We start from the raw sequence: 19,828 nt of genomic DNA, 5'->3' as shown, positions 1-19,828 counted from the left end.
AAGAAATAGAAAACGATAAGAAAAAGTAAACGAGCTTTTTTATCGAAAACTATTAGAAATTATGTGTAACGATCATTGATTAGCGCAAATTTTGTATTGGACGTTTATTAGCTTTTTGGACTTTCGAAGATTTCGAGTCGCTAATGATAGAAATTAATACAGGAACATAAGAAAAAAATCTGTTTATATTTTGTAAAAATGTGTGTTTTGAAATTCGCGCCGTTTCGGACCTAAGTTTGCATTACTTCTTCGAAATCGTGTTCTCCTAATATCCTGAATTTAGCTACCTAAATATCTGAATTGCATCTCCAAAGAGCGGGATATTTGAATCGCATTTAAGTTCGTTAACCTCTCGTCGCGACATGCTCCTCTAATGATTTTGACGATTTTTCGAGTAACGAAGGACGAATTGGAATTCTATCTCTTGTCGACGCAGCAGTAGATTCACAGGATGCTATAAACTAATGAAATTTACTTACAAATGAGCTAATTTATGAAAATTTAAAATATATCCCAAATATATTGTTGAGATTTTCAGAAACGCTTCTTTAGGAAAAAGAGGATAATAGAAAAGCCATCTTGTATTGTTTACCTATAATACGAAGTTACAATAAAAATAAATAATATCTTAAAATCGTTAAAAAACGGATCCTTTACCCTAACACAATTTTACTTGTGACTTTATTAATAAGGTATCAATTCAAAATTTTAAACAATTGTGAGGCAACGGTTTCCCTTAGCAGAAGAGATTTCTCCCAATTGTTTTTAAATTTATCTAGGCACCAACGCGCGGTAGGAGATGAAAGAAAAATAAGCGCGTCTGTTTTTCTTTTATTGAAAACTGATAGATCATATATTTAAGACTTCGCTATGAACGTACCTCCAACCTCAGATAAGTTGACAGTAATTAAGACGGACAGGAGTAACGATGGTAAAAGGGCGCCGCCGTGAGTGATTAATTAGATTATAATTTACAACAGTGCGCGCGATCATAAATTTCTATAATACAATTTGATATATCGGCGCGTTAGCAATACAATTTTCTCATTTCGATCTTGGTGCGCGCTCGATAAATATACGATACACGATTATTTCATAGATAAAATGCGAATATATATTATTATTTCACAGATAGAGCTTGAAATATGTTCACACATATGCGATGGAGATTAGCGTGCGGCGGCCATCGATCGGCGGCGAATATCGCGGAAAACGCAATTTTATAATTTTTGCAACGACGTAACACGTGCTCGCGATCGTTAGACTGCATTCGCGGGGGGGGGGGGGAAATCGAGAGATTTTACGGGGCGCGCTCGGAGATTCTAGTCGTAATACTCTATAGGAACTAACAAAACCTCGATACAAAACAAAAGGTTCGGTAAGAGCGAAGACTTTAGCTCGTGTCACAAATTACGTTAATAGACATCGACCAGCTCCGTTTCGCGGGAGCTTACGCGATGGTAATAAATTAACAGATAGGGGGGGGGGATATGCGTTATAGATACACGATGACATTATGGCGTTTCGTACGGGGAGAGGGATACGCTCGCCCGGCTAAAAAGAAACGGATGTCGACGCAATCGTCATCGTTGCCCATCGACGATCCGCTTCCTTTCAATCGGACCCGGAGAATGTCCTAATATTAAATATCGATCGCTATGTAATTAAGGAATATAACGTGACAAGTAAATATCGTTAGTATCACAGTCGAGATGCGCGAGACCCTGAGCGAGTCGCAGGGTCTGAGTGTTCGGTGATGCCTCGGATCGCGTCCGAATCATATATATATTACCAAAAGAAAAAAGAGAGAGGAGTTAATGGAAGTCTGAAGGAATCGCGGAAATGCACGAAAATCCTAAAGTCGCTCGAACGACCGTACATTTTGTTTACTTTCGTCATTATCAATATATTCATTATTAGTTAGTATCTTAAACGCGATTATGTTCGCGGCATCACCGAACCGCAATTCGGACGATTCTTTGGTGAGTCCTCGGTAGACTGTTTCGTTCTCTCTTCTTTCTTCTTCTTCTTCTTCTTCTTTCACGAGCAGGCGCACTCCAGCACCTGGATATTCTTCCAGTAGGACACCTTCAGCTGCGTCGAGTCGTTCTCGTCGAAGTAGACGATCATCAGCTGGTCGAGCTTGCTCGGCGCGCAGCACGGCTTCGGCACCCGCTTTCGGTCCTCCTTCCACAGCAGGCTCTGTAGCAGGGCGTGATGGTGCGCCGGGTTGTAGCGGGGCGGGCAACGGCCCTTGCAGTAGCCGGCGTCGAAGCCCTTCGGGTACACGATGAACTCGAAGCCCTTCAGGTCCTTGAACATCACCGTCAGCTCGTGCCGGCAGCACTTCTTGTTGTTGTCGCCCTTGCACTTGCTGCGTCGGCCCTTGTGCAGCGGCATCAGCTCCTCGGGGGTGGATCTCTTCCTCCTGCCGGCGGGCTCCGACGTGGCGAACACGTTCAACGCCGCCTGGGATACCACGCGCCGCGTCGGCCGGCCGTCGTGGAGGAACTCCAGCTCGAGGCCGTGGTTCTCCAGGCCGTGCTCGAGCCAGCCCGCGGCCGCCTCGGTGGTGTCCAACTCCAGCCATCGGCCGGAGCCCGTCGTCGGCTCGGATCCCTGCGGGATCCCGCGTCGCACCAGGAGACGCCGGGAGACCGGCGTGCGGAGATAGACCAGCGCCTCGAGATCGCGCGGACGTCGGTGGTCGCCATCGAGGAGGAATCTCAGGGACGCGTGATCGACCGTGACGTCCTCCGCGTTGCCGGAAATCGCCACGGGGAAGTACAGGGAGTGACGATGGTGCTCTCCCCTCCGGCTGAAGTCGAGGCTCGATTCGTTCCCCGGATGCTCTGTAATGAGAAAAAGACGCGGAGACACGCCGATGAGTATTGTATATCGTTTATTACGTAAACCGGCGAAGCCGTGAATGGAAGTCGGAAAATTCGCGTCGATAGCGTCATTACTTCTAAACCAGGCGAATGACGAATTTTTGTGCCATTAGCTAAATTCTTATGATATATAATTCTAATTGCGCATTACGCTATAAAATGTGTAAACGCTATTATACATGTAGATGCGAATTATTAAAATGATAAATTGTCTTTGACACTTATCGAGAGAAGACATTAACGTTATTAGTAGAATGTAATGCATCGTGTAATATAGTACCGTGTAATGGCAATATATCGCCTCGGCAAAATGTAATTAATCAGCAGAGAATGTTGCGCGTTACGCAACAACGCAACATTCGCCATCGAAGCGCGATACCTGAAACGAATGATGGGAGGATAACACAGATTGCGGTCTTCGCGTATTATAATAATTGGCACGGGGGGAAAAACTCTGGTTCCGTTTAGGTGGGCAATTGAATTCTCGCAACAATGACACGCGGAAGACCGCGCGCGAGAGTTTTGCTCGTAATCGTGACTCAGTTTCGCTTCGTCATCGTGTCAACGTGTGGCGTTTTGTGCCACCGCGCCACACACTTATATATACCTCGAGAGATTTACAGATTATATTCACGGTAAATTTAGAGCCCACCGCGGGCAACAGCTCGGCCATGCATTGTCTACCGTTTAAGTACACCGTCGCGGTCGCGTCGCAACGAGAACGGACCTTTCCGTGACCCTTACACAAAACCAGACCACCGAAAAAGAAACGCGAACCGATTTAAATTCAAGTCGATGCCTCGATGTTGACATACGAGACGACGCTTTAGAGAGCACCGGCATTTATCGCTCTAATTTCCTCTTCCGCAAACAAAACAAACCAAAGAATTCTTCACATTTTTACGATGTTTTTCAGAAAAAAAAGTTTTTTCCTCGAGAATCACGCTTAATATTGAATTTTTAATTAAAATGAAATATTGCGACGACGACAATAAATAAAGTGATAATCTTGTAATAAAATAATGTTTGAAACAAATTATTGACGACGACGATAAAAAAAACAAGCGATAATCTTGTGTAATAGGATAATATATTATCCTTTCTAAAAAAAAGGCATGTTAAATCGATACTCGCATCTCTCGTAATTAAAAAAATCCAAAATATGATGCAAAATGAGACACGGTTGATAATTCGTGCGATCGTAGTTGCTCTCGCGTCCGAGATAAGTTTCGACGGAGCCGGGAGGCGATTGGCGAGGGAGTATAGCCAAACGGAAACCGCATGTTGTGTGTCGCGGGGTTGCTTTTAAAAGTCGCATTACATAAATGACAGGAACTGCTGAATTCCCGAGCGACGCGCGCTGTCACAATTGTCTCACGCGTATTTACGGGTGCAGATGCACGCGCGCCGCGTTCCGCGACCGCGACGAGCATTCCTGATGCGAACGGAATGGAAGATCTGCTGTTACTCGCCTACGCGAAAACATTGGCAGAAGGATTTTCGCGAATCGCGAACCACCGCCGGATACTCGTCGCGCATAAACAAACACGGGCCCGCGATCTGAGTCACGGAACGGTATTCGGCCTTCCGACAAAATCGGCCGCGGCGCGCGAGACCCACGAAACAACCCGGAGATATATATGCTTCGGAAGATGATTTTAGGCGAGCCCTGAATTAAATCCCCTTCGACGCTCGCGCGACGAAAAAAACAAATCTGTGACAATCTACACAGAAATAAAGAAATGTCAGATCAAGACTTATATATACTCGTATATACGCAACAATCTATAATCCTGAAATGAGATATATTGCGTTAAACAACGAAAACACGCCTCAATGAAAACATTTATATAGTTCAACCGAGAAAAAAAAAGAGATTAAAAAGTTGAAATTCTTATAAGATTTATTAGATTGTTGCGTATACACGAATATATAAGTCTTGACTTGACACTTATTTTTCTTTCTTGTGTAATAGCTATCTAATAGCGATCTAATCTATACCTTTAAATATAAAAATAACAATTCAGTCGTTTGTTAGATTTGTTCCGCGATAATATTACTCCGCTTCCGCTCCGCGCGGGACTCTTATTCCGCGAGGAATTCGGCGTGCTTCGAATTTCGATTTAACGATGACGATCTGCCTCGTTCCAAGAAGTAAAAAGAAAAAAAAACAGAAAGAAGAAGAAAATGTCATTTTTTTATCCGCGATACATCACTTTTCTTCTCGAGATATTGCCCGGGGGGAATTGGTCGCGAGCCAATAATCGTAATACTCCCCCGAACGAACGTAATAACGAGACCGCTCAAAGGGAGGATTTAGAATTTGTAAATCGCTCGTTTCAGCGGCAGTAAAAGTCACACACTCGGAGAGGAGAGAGGAGGGCGCGAGAATCTGTGGGAGGGAGACAAATTCTTCGGAGAGAAAAAGAGAAAGAGAGAGAAAGAGAATCATCTTCGGCTTCGGTTGCCGGGGAGCTGGGGGGGGGGAGGCATGCATCCTCTCGCCTCTCTCCGTTCCACCTTTTCACTCTCGGCGCTGATTAAGTCTTATTTATGGGGCCCGCGAGGCACCTCCAGGAAAACTCTCGCGTGGCCATTGATTATCCACGACGGCATCGGCCGGCCACACACCGTTTTTTCCGAGCCTGTCGCGGCGCGTTCGAGTGGTTGGTCGCCGCGCGGTATTAAGAATGCCGCGATGATAATTACGAGAATTCGGGCAGGAAGAACGCTCCGTTAGGGACGAAAGGGTCTCGAGTGTATCCTCTACGAGAGAAAGGGAGCGCGACGAACTTTCCCAGGACAAGGGGGGCGGCGATACGCCACGTTTTCATCCGAAATAATTCCACGGGCGCATTATCATGCTTTATCATCTGGTTTATCCGGTCGCCACTTAGATTTACAGCTGTAGCGATTAGGAGTTATCTCGATAACGGGGGGAACACGAGAAAGGAAAGGCGGAAACAAAGGAGCCCGAGCGAGGGCTCCATTTGATTTATCTCGGAGAGGCACACGTGTAATGTGGCTAAACTGTAGCTCGACAATTTCTCTCTCACGTGAAACTCTTTAAGTAAGACCGACGGCATGCTGAGAGAGAGAGAGAGAGAGAGAGAGAGAGAGAGAGAGAGAGAGAGAGAGAGAGAGAGAGAGAGAGAGAGAGAGAGAGAGAATTGTGGAAAACAATGTTTATCCCCCATCGGGATTCGCATTCCGCGTAAAATTTCGAACGATCGGTCGGCGACACTTCTTTCCACACAGAAAAAAAGAAGTGTCAAATCAAGACTTATATGCTCGTACGTACGCAACGATCTGTTATCTTGGAAATAAGATTATATTGCGTTAAACGAAGGAAACTTGCTCGAATGATCAATGAAATCATCTATTTTATATAGTTTAACCGAGAAAAGAAAGTTGAAATAAAGAGTTGACATTCTTACAGGAACATTATAGATTGTTGTATATATAACGTTTTGATTTAACCCTTCTTTCTTTCTTTTCTCTCGTCGCGCGATCGCATTTTAATCGTGACACGCACGACAACATGGTTATTTAGCGACGATAATTATGCGTGTAAAAGCGTCGAGAAATTGGGCGATGGGAGAGCGAAGGTCCGAGCCTCTCCACGCTTCGCCGCGTGCTCAGAATGCGTCACTGATTAGCGCTCTTATTTATGGGACGTCGCACACGGGAGAGAGAGGGTACGAAGAGGGAGACACCGCGCGTCCGACTCTCCCCCCTTGAAGAAAATTCGTGAGACCCGAGCGACTTTCAGAGCCCCGACATATTTCCCGGTTATCACGTTCCTCGTATAATTCACCCGACGACAGGCCAACGCACCGGCGTCATTTCACGTTTTCGGTGGAATCGTATATTTTCAACTTTTCTCCTGTTTGTTTCTCGTGGCGCCACGGGGTTCTCTGCTTTTAGAGCCGAGAGCAATACTTAATCCTTCGTCCACCCCCGAGTGTATTTCTGCAAATAGATCCACATCTATTTCTCGCAGGTTTTCTCGCGTGATTGGATGAAAAATAAGATCTTGTAAACGTTTGATACACACTTGGAGTATCCGCAGAAAACCGCGCGGGTGTTTTCTTGTTATAGATTCGTCCGCCCAATTTGCGGTCAACCTTTGCCTTCGCGAAAAAGGCGAGGAAGAGGATCCATTATTTGCCGTAATTTTATATCTTCGTAATTACATCTGACAAATCAAAATTCTCTGTATTATAGTTCGCATAAAATTAAATAATAATTGCAGTTCTATCCGTAGATGATGGAACTACCGTTCTAAAATAAATTTTTACAGAAATGTTTTCGATATCAATCATCGATTCCAGCTCAACCGAGGATTGCATAATCGGAATAATTTATAAGCATCCGATTTTGGAACTATATATAAAATACAAAATCGTGCAAAAGATCTGTTTTTTTTTTATATATAAATAATATAATTAAATTAATTACACTGCTCGGAATGCGGATCTTCGATTAACGTATAGATTTACATTTACAAGGCTCCACATATCGCATGTGTGCATGCGTGTGTGTTGCATGTGTCGATTGGCGAGCTGAGCTTCTCGGAGATCGATCGATCGATCTCTTCAGTCACGCCGGAGAGACATTTCCCAGCGATCACGTTCGTCGAACAACCACGACGTACGTGCATCTCGCGTGTTCCGGTGAAATCGCTTGGGTTTGTTTTTTCGAGCTACGGCGCAAAGATATCTACTTTTAGAGAGGGGCGGTAAGATACTTTTAGAGTTCGCGTTTGATGCATGTCGCGCGAATGGCGAGAGGTGGTCACGATAACTTCGTTATGCGAGAACAAACATCACGATCAACAGCGATCGTGCGCCAGCTACTTATCCACTGTCCAATTACAGTCCACTAATTACACGTAAACATCTGTACGATGCGAATTCCGATATCAGACTTGTTTCTTTCTCGATTATTCGTCCATTGACACGACGTCGCGCATACGTTTATAACTTTTTCGCGGTGGCATTGCCACTTGAGAATTTGCAACTTGAAAATTTATCGTTGCATGGACCGTATTTTTCAATCTTTCTTTTTGGTCATTATAAATCAATGTAATTTGAAGCTTATATATGACCAAAACCCATGATCGAAACGTCTTGACAATTAATCCGACCAATGGTCAAATTGTCACGACAATGATAGTCAATTGTTAGAATCTTTCTCGTTGATCAATTTATTGGCGAAACAAAAATATATTTCTCTGTTACAATCTGCCATTGTGACGTTTGATTATAATTAGCTCTCATTTCCTGTAGTTTCGCGTCATATTCCAAAATAAATTATAAATTCATCGTGACTATCTGAATGATGAAAGCGTGTCAAAATCGCGTTTATCGTTACTCCATTACTTTTGTTAACTCCCCCCGCGCGGGATCAGGAATTTCAGGCGCGCGAAAAGCGATCGCAAATGCGCGAGAGGTGCGCGAACACAAGGCGCACCCATTCCGCGAAAGATTCCTCAGGTAATGGATTTCTATATCCGGGGGATTACGCGGGCGCGCGTTTTTCCCGAGAATCAATTTTCGGAGCACCTGTGGAACGGGACGCCGCGCCGCGCGGATCCCGCGGACGCACGTCCCGCGCGCGCGATGACGCGCCTGACGCACCGCGGAGCGGTTTCGTTCAATCAACCTCGGCCTCCTCGGCGATGAATCGCGACAGCCGAAGACGGGTCCCGTTTGGCGGTTGACCAGATATCGGCGCAAAATAACCGGCCGATAAAGCGCCCAGGAATCCGCGGCATCCGGACCATCTCTGCGGTAATGATCTTCGCTCGCACGCCACGCGCCGAGCGAGGCGAGGCGAGGGCGGGCGCGTGTGTTGCCCCACGCGTATACGGCACCCTCGTCACCCGACGAGAATTCGCGGGTGACGACGGGGGAGCGACGGGGAAAAGAACCGCGCGGACGCGGACGCTATTATACCCCAAATAACATCCCGCGCGCACGCGGGTGCGGCCGTCAATCGCGGCCGCGGTCGGCGTGCCGCGCTTATTATAGACCCTATCGCACCGTCACACGGCGGCACGCACCCGAAAATAGACGCCGCGTGCCGCGATTTACGCGCAGGTGACCCTTCCGTTGGACGCGGAACTTCTCCGAAATCGCGCCCCGGAACTGGGATCGGATCAACAGCGTCGTTAAGGCGAGTTGCCGCGCGTGCCAAACGAGCGAGGACACGTAATCGAGAAACGATTCGCGATTGAGGTCCCGAAGAGCTCTTCGAGAGATTAGAATCGAAGACGGTAGGTATGTCTCCCGCGAGATTCCCGAATCATCGAGGATCTGCGATCCCGTTTGACGATGCCGCGTGGTACCCTGCACTGTTAAATTCGTAGGGTAGAAGTAAACTGACAAATACGTATGTACATTTATTCGGAATTAGTCGAAAATCATAATAGTACCAATAAACACGCGTTGAAAAATTGTATAGGGATAAACAGTACGGTTGTTGGCTACTCTATACAATGTTTGGCCATAGGTTAAAAAATTGAAGATTATAAGGAAATACTATTAAAATGTTTTTAATTACAAAAGATAACAGTTATAATATTTTTATATTTATACCGTTTACCCCTATCATTCTACCGTGGTAGAGTTTTAAACTTTACTTGGGGTCTCGGAGAACCCAGGGTGTATACCTAGGATTAACTAAAACAATGTTAATTTAACTAAACCAATAGAGTTAATAATACTATTTTGTGTTGAAATAATAAATTTCGACACACGTGGTAGTTAGAAAAGAAAACAAAATGTTATTAAATTTCATCCTTTGATATTTAACAGTGTACACGAGATCTATAAGACAAGCTGTCTTCAGATTCGAAGATAAGCTGAAGAGATATGTCAATCTGATAAATTGGAATTACAGAGATATAACTTAGAATTCTGATTCGATTAACACAAATTAGTCTAGCGAGTCGATGAGGCGGCTTAATCACTCTGCCGTGTTACTTGGGCCGTAATGCGACGCTCAACAAATAAAGCTAGGCGATGATACGGCGCGTATTTTCAGACTAGAAAATCCGAAATTAGCCCAATCGATCCGACATGCCGTAATATTCCCGAGGAATAACCGACGGCATCTGCATTTTGTTGCCCCACATTTAGCCGGCGTCACTCTTCGTAGGATGGCCGAAATGGTTCCACATTTTCAGAGATCATGCTTGAACATCGATAATCGGAGGATAATCGGCTCCATAAATTTAAAATTCCCATAAATTCAAGCTCGGGCTTAATCTCTCTCTCTCTCTCTCTCTCTCTCTCTCTCTCTCTCTCTCTCTCTCTCTCTCTCTCTCTCTCTCTCTCTCTCTCTCTCTCTCTCTTATATCTCTCTCTTCTGCTTTGCATTCACGCGCATCATTCGGGTTATAGATAATAATCGCGTTTAATAGATACTCAGAGTATCTCAGGGTGAGCGACGGCGGTTCAAGAGGTCGGAGCTGGCGCAGAGGAAAAAAAGGGTTGGAATCGAGGGGGAGGGCGGGGAGGCAGTCCACCTCTTCGCGATCCCTCGCGGTATCGGCCCGGTATCCTCGCAACCGACGACGTCTCGCGGATAAAGCAAGGCAGACTACTTTCTTGTTCCCGCGCGGCGCGCGTCTCTGCATGCCCCGGCGCGATTCGTTCTTATTGCATTCGGAAACTCGTCGTTCGGCATTCCGCCGCGGTCGGAATTTCTATTTCATAATAACAGCCGTGCACACACGACGACGCCGACGGGGAGAGGCCGGCTATCAAGAGAGAGACCGTCCTCCTCCTCCTCCTCCTCTTTCTCCTCATCGTCTGCTTTGCGCACCTCTAGCCCGCTGCCCGCTGCCGGTGTATAGACAAGTACCCACTTCAGACTGGTTTCGACTCGCCGTGTACGTGTACATACATATGAGTACGTGTTGTGTGCGGGCCGTACCACCCGGCGTATAAAACCGCGCGCACACCGCGGTGGTCGCCGCGCCGTCCCGTCCCGTCCCGTCCCACGTTCCATCCCATTCTGTCCCGTTCAGATGTGCGTGCCGACTTTTTATCTCTTTGACCCACTATTTTCAGGGCGGCCGTAATTGAGCGGAGTCGCGCGCGCCGCCGGAATTCATTAGCTTGGATCCACGTCTTAATTTGTCGGCGTCGGACGGACCTGCGTCGCTTGGATTTCGCGAATCTGGCACGAGCCGATGATCGCCCGAGATGATTGGCACGGGCGAGTGAGCGATCGTCTTACATCGCGAACGTACGAACCGAAGGACTCGACGAAAGAATAATTTAATCGAGATTCGAGCGTATTGATCCCGAAGCTGCGGAAATTGAAGATTAATTTATTGCTAATTATCACCGCGCGTTGCGTCACGCGATTAATTTGCCTCTGCGATTATTATAATCTTATTTATAAATTTAGATGATATAAGGAATCGCTTGGCGCTAAGTAAAAGTATACTATTGACACTTACGTTGACAAAATAACAACTTGGGAAACGAAATCTCCCTGTTCCTTAATAATAGTTTCTATAACAGTTTCTTAAAACATCTGCGCTACGATCTCGAAGCTGGGTCCCTAGGGTAAGTGACTTACAAATCGCGTATAAATAAAAAAAAAGAAATAATATACGTGGACCAAGCCGTGGTCAGTTTGGTTTCGAGGTCGACAACCTCCGGCAACCATTCTAAATGTTACACATCCTCGCGTTATATCGACCGCACCTCGATTGCGACGGAACCCGACGACGCGGACGGAGCCTTTCAGCGCGTTATTAAACTACCGCTCTCGCTCTTCGCAAAAGTATTCTATGAGTCGGCCAAGTATTTTTCCTCACACTCGGCGGCGCGCGCCGCGAGAGAGAGAAATTAGGCGGACGGCCAATAATAGCGCGTATATTTTCCTATCCTTGAAGAAACACGCTTTTAGATCTCGCTTCCGGCAAGCTTCTCTCTCTCTCTCTCTCTCCTCCTGCCGCGAAGGGATCCCCCGTTGCGAGCGCGCGATCGATCGATCGCGTTCCGATCTCGACGGCGAATACGCCGAACCGCGCGCGATCCCCCAAGTTTCCGCGAAACTGTCGCACCTCTTGGTGAACGACGATGCGACGACGCGGGACGAACCGTGAGCTCGCGGAAAATCTCTCGCGGCACACGAGTTCGTCGACACGGGAAAGATAAATAACGTCGCCGCGGTGCCGCGCGTTTCTCTCTCGCCGTGGCGAGGAGACGTCCCGTTTCAGCGCTCGGCTCGTTTTCCTTCCTCGAGGCGCGACTTTAATTGTCCATCCTTGAACGATCGATCGCCCCGGCGCGGCGGCGCGGGCGCGGTGAAACCGAAACGGCCGCGCCGCGCCGGGACTTTGAATGCGCGCCGTCGCTCGCGCTGAGCCGCGGTGACGTATCGACAGGCCGCGGACGGAAAACTGCATCGTTAATCGTTACACCTTCCTCCCGTCCCACCCCCGTTTTCTGCATTTGTTTTTGTTGGATAATACGCTGCGTGCCGCGAATGTGTGTTGTGAGGTTTTTCGCACGCAACCGCGGCGATCTCCTCTCCCGCGCGCGCGCGCGCGCGGAGACCTACATCGCGGAAGAAGCGGAAGAACGCGGTGTTCCGAGACTCTAAGATTAATCTAATTCTAAGATCGATCGATCGACGATTACGTATCCACTTGGTTTCACCTGGAAACCGTGAAATCACGCGATTAGAAACGATCCTCGCGCAATAAGGATCTCGTGATCTTAGTGATTTACGGTCGCGCTGGAAAATCGCTCCCTATATCTGTTGTATATTTTTACATTTAATTTGTTAAATGTTACGTTCGCGGTAATTACTGAAGAAATAAACGCGACGATATATAGGATTATCGAGGTATACATATAAGTTCGCGGGAAACAAGAGTACAAATAATCTCGCTTCCGCGAAAAGTGGCTGCGCGAATCCGACTTCCAGAGGTGGGAGTTAAAAGGTTGATCTTACCAGCGGCTTGGAATACATGGAGGTCCCGTCGCATTCTTAACTTCTTCTGCCCGTCGCGGTCGTGCGACAGCTGCATTTGTTTCAGGTACTCTCTGTGCGCTCTCTCGTACTCGGCCTGGCTCACGTTCGCCTGGAAGCAAAACGCCATAATGGCTTCCTTAAAGCCTCATCATCGGCTCAGAAACGGTACGCTTACGTAACGTTGCCGCGTATAACAGCGGCGGGACAATTACAACGCACATATTACGGCGCGAATAAGGAGTAACTACCGGAAGCGCGTTCTCGCTTCTTGGAACCTTTGATAGAAATTTATAGATGCGTCTACGTTCGACGTTTCTTGCCATTTCAAACGCGAACAAAAAGGTCGACAATGATTTCTTCAGCATCAATAATAACATAATATAATATCCAAATAATAGAAAATTTCAATATACGCGCAGCTTATTAAAATTATCAAATATAACTGGTTTTAATTTTCAAACTAAGACAAAACGTATTCGCGCGAAATAATGATCTTTATTCAGAACGACATTCTTAGATTTCTCTCGGTAAAAGACTCTTCTTTGTCGAGAAAGAGCCTCAAGAGCCAGCCTCTTCGCGGAATTCAAAGATTAAAGGTAAATAATGGGAACCTCGCCGTGGTCCATTGCCACGTGCCACCCAAGATCGAGATTTCAGCTACCCCCCCGAGAGCGCCAAACGCGCTTCACACACGAATTCGCCGGGTAAACTTTCGGTCCGTTTAATTGATTCCCTGCTACGTCGAACTCGAGAGCGATAATTACTTCGCGGACGTAACATCAAAATTATCTAATTTTCTGGGGTCACGACGCCGCCGCGCTCCTCGGCCTGGTTAAATAACGACCCTTTTCTCGCCTCTCTCTCTCTCTCTCTCTCTCTCTCTCTCACTCTCTCTCTCTCTCTCCTATTTGCCGCCGTCCCATCCCTCGCGTTTTTTCTGGCCGCCTTGCCCGATTCTTTCCCCGTTGCTGCCGCGTTCCTTCTCGGTCGGCTTCCTTGAGCCCACTCCCGGGCAGTCCCGGCTACTGTTACTGTTTCACGATGACGAAACAACCGGCGAAGCGCCGGCCCTTTTCCCTTCCCCGCTGCCGCGATGAGAAAGACCAGACGACGACGAGCCGGCGCTCGCAAAATTAGCTCGTTGAGGCCGCCACCACTGGCGTGGTTCAGCAGACGGAGGATAATGGACCATTAGAGGGTGTGAGAACTCTCGTTCGCGCCGGGTTCGGAGCCCCGGATTCTACCGTAGAAAAATTATCTACCTTGCGAAGTGCGGTACTTAAGAGCCGCAATTTATCATTCTGGTAATACGTGCGTATTATTATTACACAATTTTTGCATCAACGACTTCTTCGATATTATCTTTTGCACAAAAATGAATGTGTTAATTTAGGATATCATTATACAAATCTTTAACGAAGGGCGGCAGTGTGGTCTAGTGGTAGAGCGCCAGACTCGTAATCTGAGGAACCAGGTTCGAGTCCACTAGAGCCATATGAAGCATTGGAATGTTTTTTCGATAGCTGCGCTCCTCCGTGCAAGATAAGCTCTTGTGCGGAGAAAACTGGGCTCCGTCTTTCGGAAAGAGACGTTAAACCGTTGGTCCAAAGGGTTGAAGTGAGGGGAAAAGGATAATGTTGGTAGTAGATTGCGAACCCTGCGGGGATATGCAATAAATTACGAATTTTACCTACAGGAATTTTACAAATCTTTAATTTGGCAACTCGAGATTTCTTTTTGGAAAAAGTCGTACGCAGACCCAGATGTAGCTAGATCGAATTAGTAAAAGCGAGTAAAATATGTGCTCGGAATAAAAAAAAACATCGAAAAAGTATCATATCGAAATATTTATGTTCTTTCTTTCTTCTTTATTACTTTATTATTTCAGCTTATGCTAAGAAGTAGACTTTATTTACAAGAATATCCTCTCATCACATTCATATCTCTCATTTCTATGCATGTTGAATCAGATACCAGCGCAAAAAAGACGTTATAAATATTACATGTTGGATTTACCGAATCACTTCCTTGCGCATTAAATTAAATCGCTCTTGGCTACCGTGCGCGATCCAATCATTCTAATCGTCACGTTATCGCGGAATCTCCAGAACGAGACGCACACCTCGGTCGCTGCACCAAGCGCAGAACTGCGCGTCGTCGTCGTCGTCGTCGCCGGCGCGGCGGCGGGCAACCGGAAGTGGCGCCGTCGAAGCGAGCAGGGGACGACGATGAATCATCGCGCGCGATCCGCGAAGAGACGCGTCGCGACTCGCACGCCTCCGCAGCCCTTTTTTACAGTCACTTAACCGCTTGAGAACCGTTTAACCGCGCACGGCCCGGTTCCGGTCGCGGGGATTGGCGCGCGAAAACAAATTTGTGGACCGCCCCGCGATCTCTCGCACGCGGGCGAACGCGCGCCGCGCGCGGGAGCGAGCGAGCGAGCGAGTGAGTCACGAGAGAATCACGTACGCCTCCTCCTCGACGACCCTAATTTTTTCAATTGTTACAAATCGCCGAATTAATTTCCGCGATTGTCGCGAATCCCGACTGTCGCAAACTCGAATTCCCTCGCCGCCCTCGGGGGACGGAAGAAGCCGGGAGCTACATATTTCTAATCGCTATATATCGATCTCGCGTTATTGTATGCTAATGTCGCGGTCGCCGCGGAACGCGCGCGTTGAAATATTAATCGCGTTGCCCGGTTGAGGGAAAAAGAGAGAAGAGATAATATATTTCTAATACAATCATACAATGTAACGGCGATTTACACGTGTCGCTCATCACATTAAGTCGAGCCTCTGCCGTTCGTCGTCGGCCGACGCACGTGACACACATAAATCCGTTACGGCCCGGCGGTCAACGTCGATACTCCGCTGCCGCGAACTTTATGCTAATATTAACGCCCACGCGCGGAATTTCCGTCACTGTCGCGACGATTAGAGAAATCGGTATAACGAGATATATATCGTTTCTTCGTTTCTTATCGCGGTAAAGTTCGAAATCACGCACACGCGCGGCTCGAAGTCGGGGGACGTCGCCGTGTCGTGAGAACGTGGGAGTTGCGCGATCCGTCTCGTTAGAAATAATGATAATAAATAAGGCATTCCGCGTTACGAGCGTAGAAAGCGCATTCTTGCCGACTGGTTGTACTTTAGACGATAAATGTCCCGCTCGGACTGGAGTTTTATAATCCAATCTATATCGTGGTTTTTTTTGTTCAATGTTCGATATCAAGTACGCATAAGAATTTTCCCCTTCGATCGTTTGTAACTATTTAGCGCCTCAAAATTATATTTCAATGAAGAATAAGAAGCTGGACTACTTATTATAACGCGACGATTACGTGAACCTGCAGAAATTACATTTATCCGCTATATACGAGTTGCAATTTGCTGTATTATATCGCAAATGCCCGCGAGTTAACGTTAATAGGTATGCGATAGCGTTAATAGACTCTTGCTGGCCCTCCGACGTTGTGCAACGTTATCAATGCCATTTCTCACGTTTATGCAAACGTATACACATGCACGTCCGCAACGTAACGCGAGGGACGATCTTTCGAAAGGCGCGCGTATCTCCCGAGGAGAGAAATTGTTACGCGTGCACTCTCAAAAACGACTCCTTGTATTTAACGTGTGTGTTTATCCGGGAATTGTGCGCGGAGCCTCGAGAGGAGAATCCTCGAAGATACGCGCGATTCTCTCTATTCGGAATGCACGCATTGTGCATCGCGCGCGCGGTTTCTCCTCTTGCGCGTTTTGCTCAAGAGACGAATTTTGACATTCGGATTTATTTATTTCGCATGTGCGTGCACATTCGCAAAATGAATGCATCTCGCGCGAGGCGTCGTCTCTGGCTGGCGCGCCGGTTCGCTGTCCTTCGGCTGCTCGAACACAGGAGCCAGAGAAGCGCAGGTCTCAATTTTGTGCAACAAGTATATGTCCCGGATGTCTTCAATTGCCGGGACCTTCCGATTGCCGTATACGGCCAATGACAGATATCCGGATGCCCGGATAATGAACGTTTCAGCGGCGCGCCGAACGCCTCGGATGCAACGGATAATCGCAATGAGAGAGATACGGCCGCGCCGCGCCGGTGCGGTGATGCGTGTGCGTCTCGCGTTAGCATGCAGTAAAACCATTATAGGCTATTTATACTGTTAATGAGGATGATCGTAAAGCGCGGCCGGAACCTCGCACTTCTGGCCGGTGAAAAAGAATGCGCCGCGATTTCGATGAGCTTTACGGCAGTCGAACCTAATTCGTTCGATAATAATTCAAGTATCTCTGTAGCTTCATAAAAAAGATAAACAATAATACTTTTGTACTATGTAAAAAAATTAATTTGTATCTTGTAAAAAGGTAAATTCATTCTTCTTTCGTATAAGCACACCGGAAAGAAGAAGTACCAAATCAAAACTTAATATATATTCAAATTAACTTAACGTTTTTTCATTGTTTTGTGTATACCTAACTTGATTGAATTACACATATAAAATGACTTCATTCAAGCAAGTTTTCTTCGTTTAACGCAATATATAATTGTACTTCAAGATTTCCACGTTGAAACTAAAGATATAACCTACTTTCAAATCAAGATTATGCTTTTTCTTGCGCAGAATCCAGGCCAGAAGAATTCGAGGCGCGTCGCCGAGATTTATTTATCGCGATTAATAACGATCACACAATAACAGTTATTACGATCGTAATAACGGTAATAAACGAGGGTCCTTCTCCGCTCTGTCCGCGTTCTTAATTATCCTTTATCTCATCTCGGTATCGGCGTTATTTAAATCACTCGTCGTCGCGAGTCCTTCCACCGACGTCATGAAAAACTGCGTGAGAAATTTTCACGCGGCCTCACGCGTTTACGCTTTATTACGAGAACGCAGGCGGCGTGGCGTAATGCCGCGCGTCAATTTCCTCTCTTTTTTTTCCCCCTCTCCTCTGTCTTGTACGCCCGCGTGTCGGAGAATGTATGTACGAGGTACCTGTATGACGTTTTGAGAATAAAACACGAAGGTAAAATGCAGCGCGCCGCGCCGTGCCGTGCGATCATCGGCCGTGAAGGGATTAACGCGTCGCGCATTCCCGCGGGCTTCTATATACGCGTGGCTGTTCGTCGCCGTCGAAAGCTTTCTCTTAAAATTTAACCTAATCATAAATCTCGTTAGCTTCGATTCTCTCTCTTTCTCTCAAACCGTGCGATCGCCGCGTTTATCGTCGCCCTTTATCGCCGACCCGCCTTTTGAATCATTTCCTCGGCATCGGGTTTTCGAGCTCGAGAGTCGAACGAAGGTGTCGAGCTGACAAGCGCATTACGGTTTATTGTACCGTATCGAAATAACGTATACATTTTGTTAGGGAGTCATTAAACCGAAAAATGTGGGATCTCCGCGAGACGTCTTTACAATGCGACGATCGGTGACAACACGTTTGCCATGTTTATTCTTTCAGATTATAAATATTTAATTATGCAAAGTAGCGCAATATTTACCTTCCTAAGCTAATAAATACTTCTTTCGAGGTTTACATTTTTTTTTTTAATATTTAAGTGCCAGTCTCGAATAGTATTTCTCTGCTATAAATAAAATTTTGATCGACTAATTATATTATGCACATAAATTATATTATATGAATTTATAAATAATAGAATAAAATATATTATCCTAATTTAAAGAAATATCTGTTAACAAAGGGGACCCAACTGGTTAGGTCGAATTAAACCATCTCCTTTGTTAATTATTATTGTCGAAGAAAAAGATTACCACACAAATATCTGTTAATTCGACGGCGGCTCGAGCCGGTTAATAGATTCGTTCATCGCGGGGTTATCGAAAGGGAGGGAGGGGGAGAGAGAGAGAGAGAGAGAGAGAGAGAGAGAGAGAGAGAGAGAGAGAGAGAGAGAGAGAGAGATATCAATAAAGATCGTGGCACAAGATTTTCTCGCGGTGCACTAAACCGAGCTGTAAATAACGGTTTAGGATCGTTAAGAGTTCTTCTCCAAACACCTTCTCCGTTCGTCCGTAAAGCGTGGAAATTTATTCGTCGGGGCCCTGTTTATCGGGACGAACTAAATCTCTCGATTCGTTCACACAGATTTTCTGGTTCTATATACAGAATCCTTGAGAGCACCGATCGATTATTCCTCGCGCGATCTCTATCGCTCGACGCTCGATAAAAGACAGATTTATTTGCGCCTCCCGCGACAATTATCTCGCATACAAATCACGCGATTACGCTACGCACGCAATTACGTAAATATCGTTTAGCACAGTCCTGCTGCGCGCGAAATCGCCCGAATAATAACCGGCACGGCTCCGCCCGGCGGATTTCGCAACTTTCTCGATGACTCGCGATATCCTGGGCCCCGTGCTTTACCGAGCACGACGACGACGACGACGACGGGATCGTGAAAAGCGTATCCACATAGTTAATTTAGAACGGTCCACAGTTAATTTAGAAATCTATAAGGCGCGGCAATTGCCCAAGTGCTCCCGATAAATCCGACGGAGCTGTCATCGAATTATCGCCCGCAGAAATCCCATAAATATCCCGATACTCGGCCTCACAAACATGCCAGGCTTTATCTTTCGGAAATTTATGCGTTCCGCGGCCGAACGTGAGCCGCGGCGTGAGATTCGAACGGGACGATCGCACGTCGACGTCGTATCAACGCGGCAATAAGAACACAACGTTGCGTTACAACGTAACATTGCGTTATTGAATTTCTTTCTTTCTTTTTTCCGAGAATCAAAACTCATCGGACAAACAAGGCCCGCGTCAAATTGCGCGAGAGGAGATTAAATTTTTAAAAATTATTATTAAATTGATTTACATTTATTTCATTAACACGTACTCGTTTCTCTCTCTCTCTCTCTCTCTCTCTCTCTTCGTTATCGGGCGTGTTTCCCGCGCCACTTCATTAACGCA

At 46.5% G+C, this 19,828-nt stretch overlaps 1 protein-coding gene across 1 annotated transcript in view; it reads right to left on the bottom strand.

Moving 5' to 3' along the window:
• Nucleotides 1–478: 478 nt before the first annotated feature.
• Mav (TGF-beta domain-containing family member maverick) overlaps nucleotides 479–19,828 on the bottom strand; it is a 32,280-nt gene continuing 12,930 nt past the window's right edge. The window contains exons 2-3 of the mRNA XM_077408757.1: nucleotides 12,876–13,005; nucleotides 479–2,852 (exon numbers count right to left, since the gene is read on the bottom strand). Coding sequence (XP_077264883.1) covers nucleotides 2,041–2,852; nucleotides 12,876–13,005 — 942 coding nt within the window. The 3' untranslated portion in view covers nucleotides 479–2,040. The remainder of the gene's footprint in view (nucleotides 2,853–12,875; nucleotides 13,006–19,828) is intronic.

Source organism: Temnothorax americanus, unplaced genomic scaffold, assembly GCF_048541705.1.
Source record: "Temnothorax americanus isolate GAGA-0224 unplaced genomic scaffold, ASM4854170v1 Scaffold25, whole genome shotgun sequence".
NCBI lineage: Eukaryota > Metazoa > Arthropoda > Insecta > Hymenoptera > Formicidae > Temnothorax > Temnothorax americanus.
This window is presented reverse-complemented; position numbering and strand designations above follow the sequence as displayed.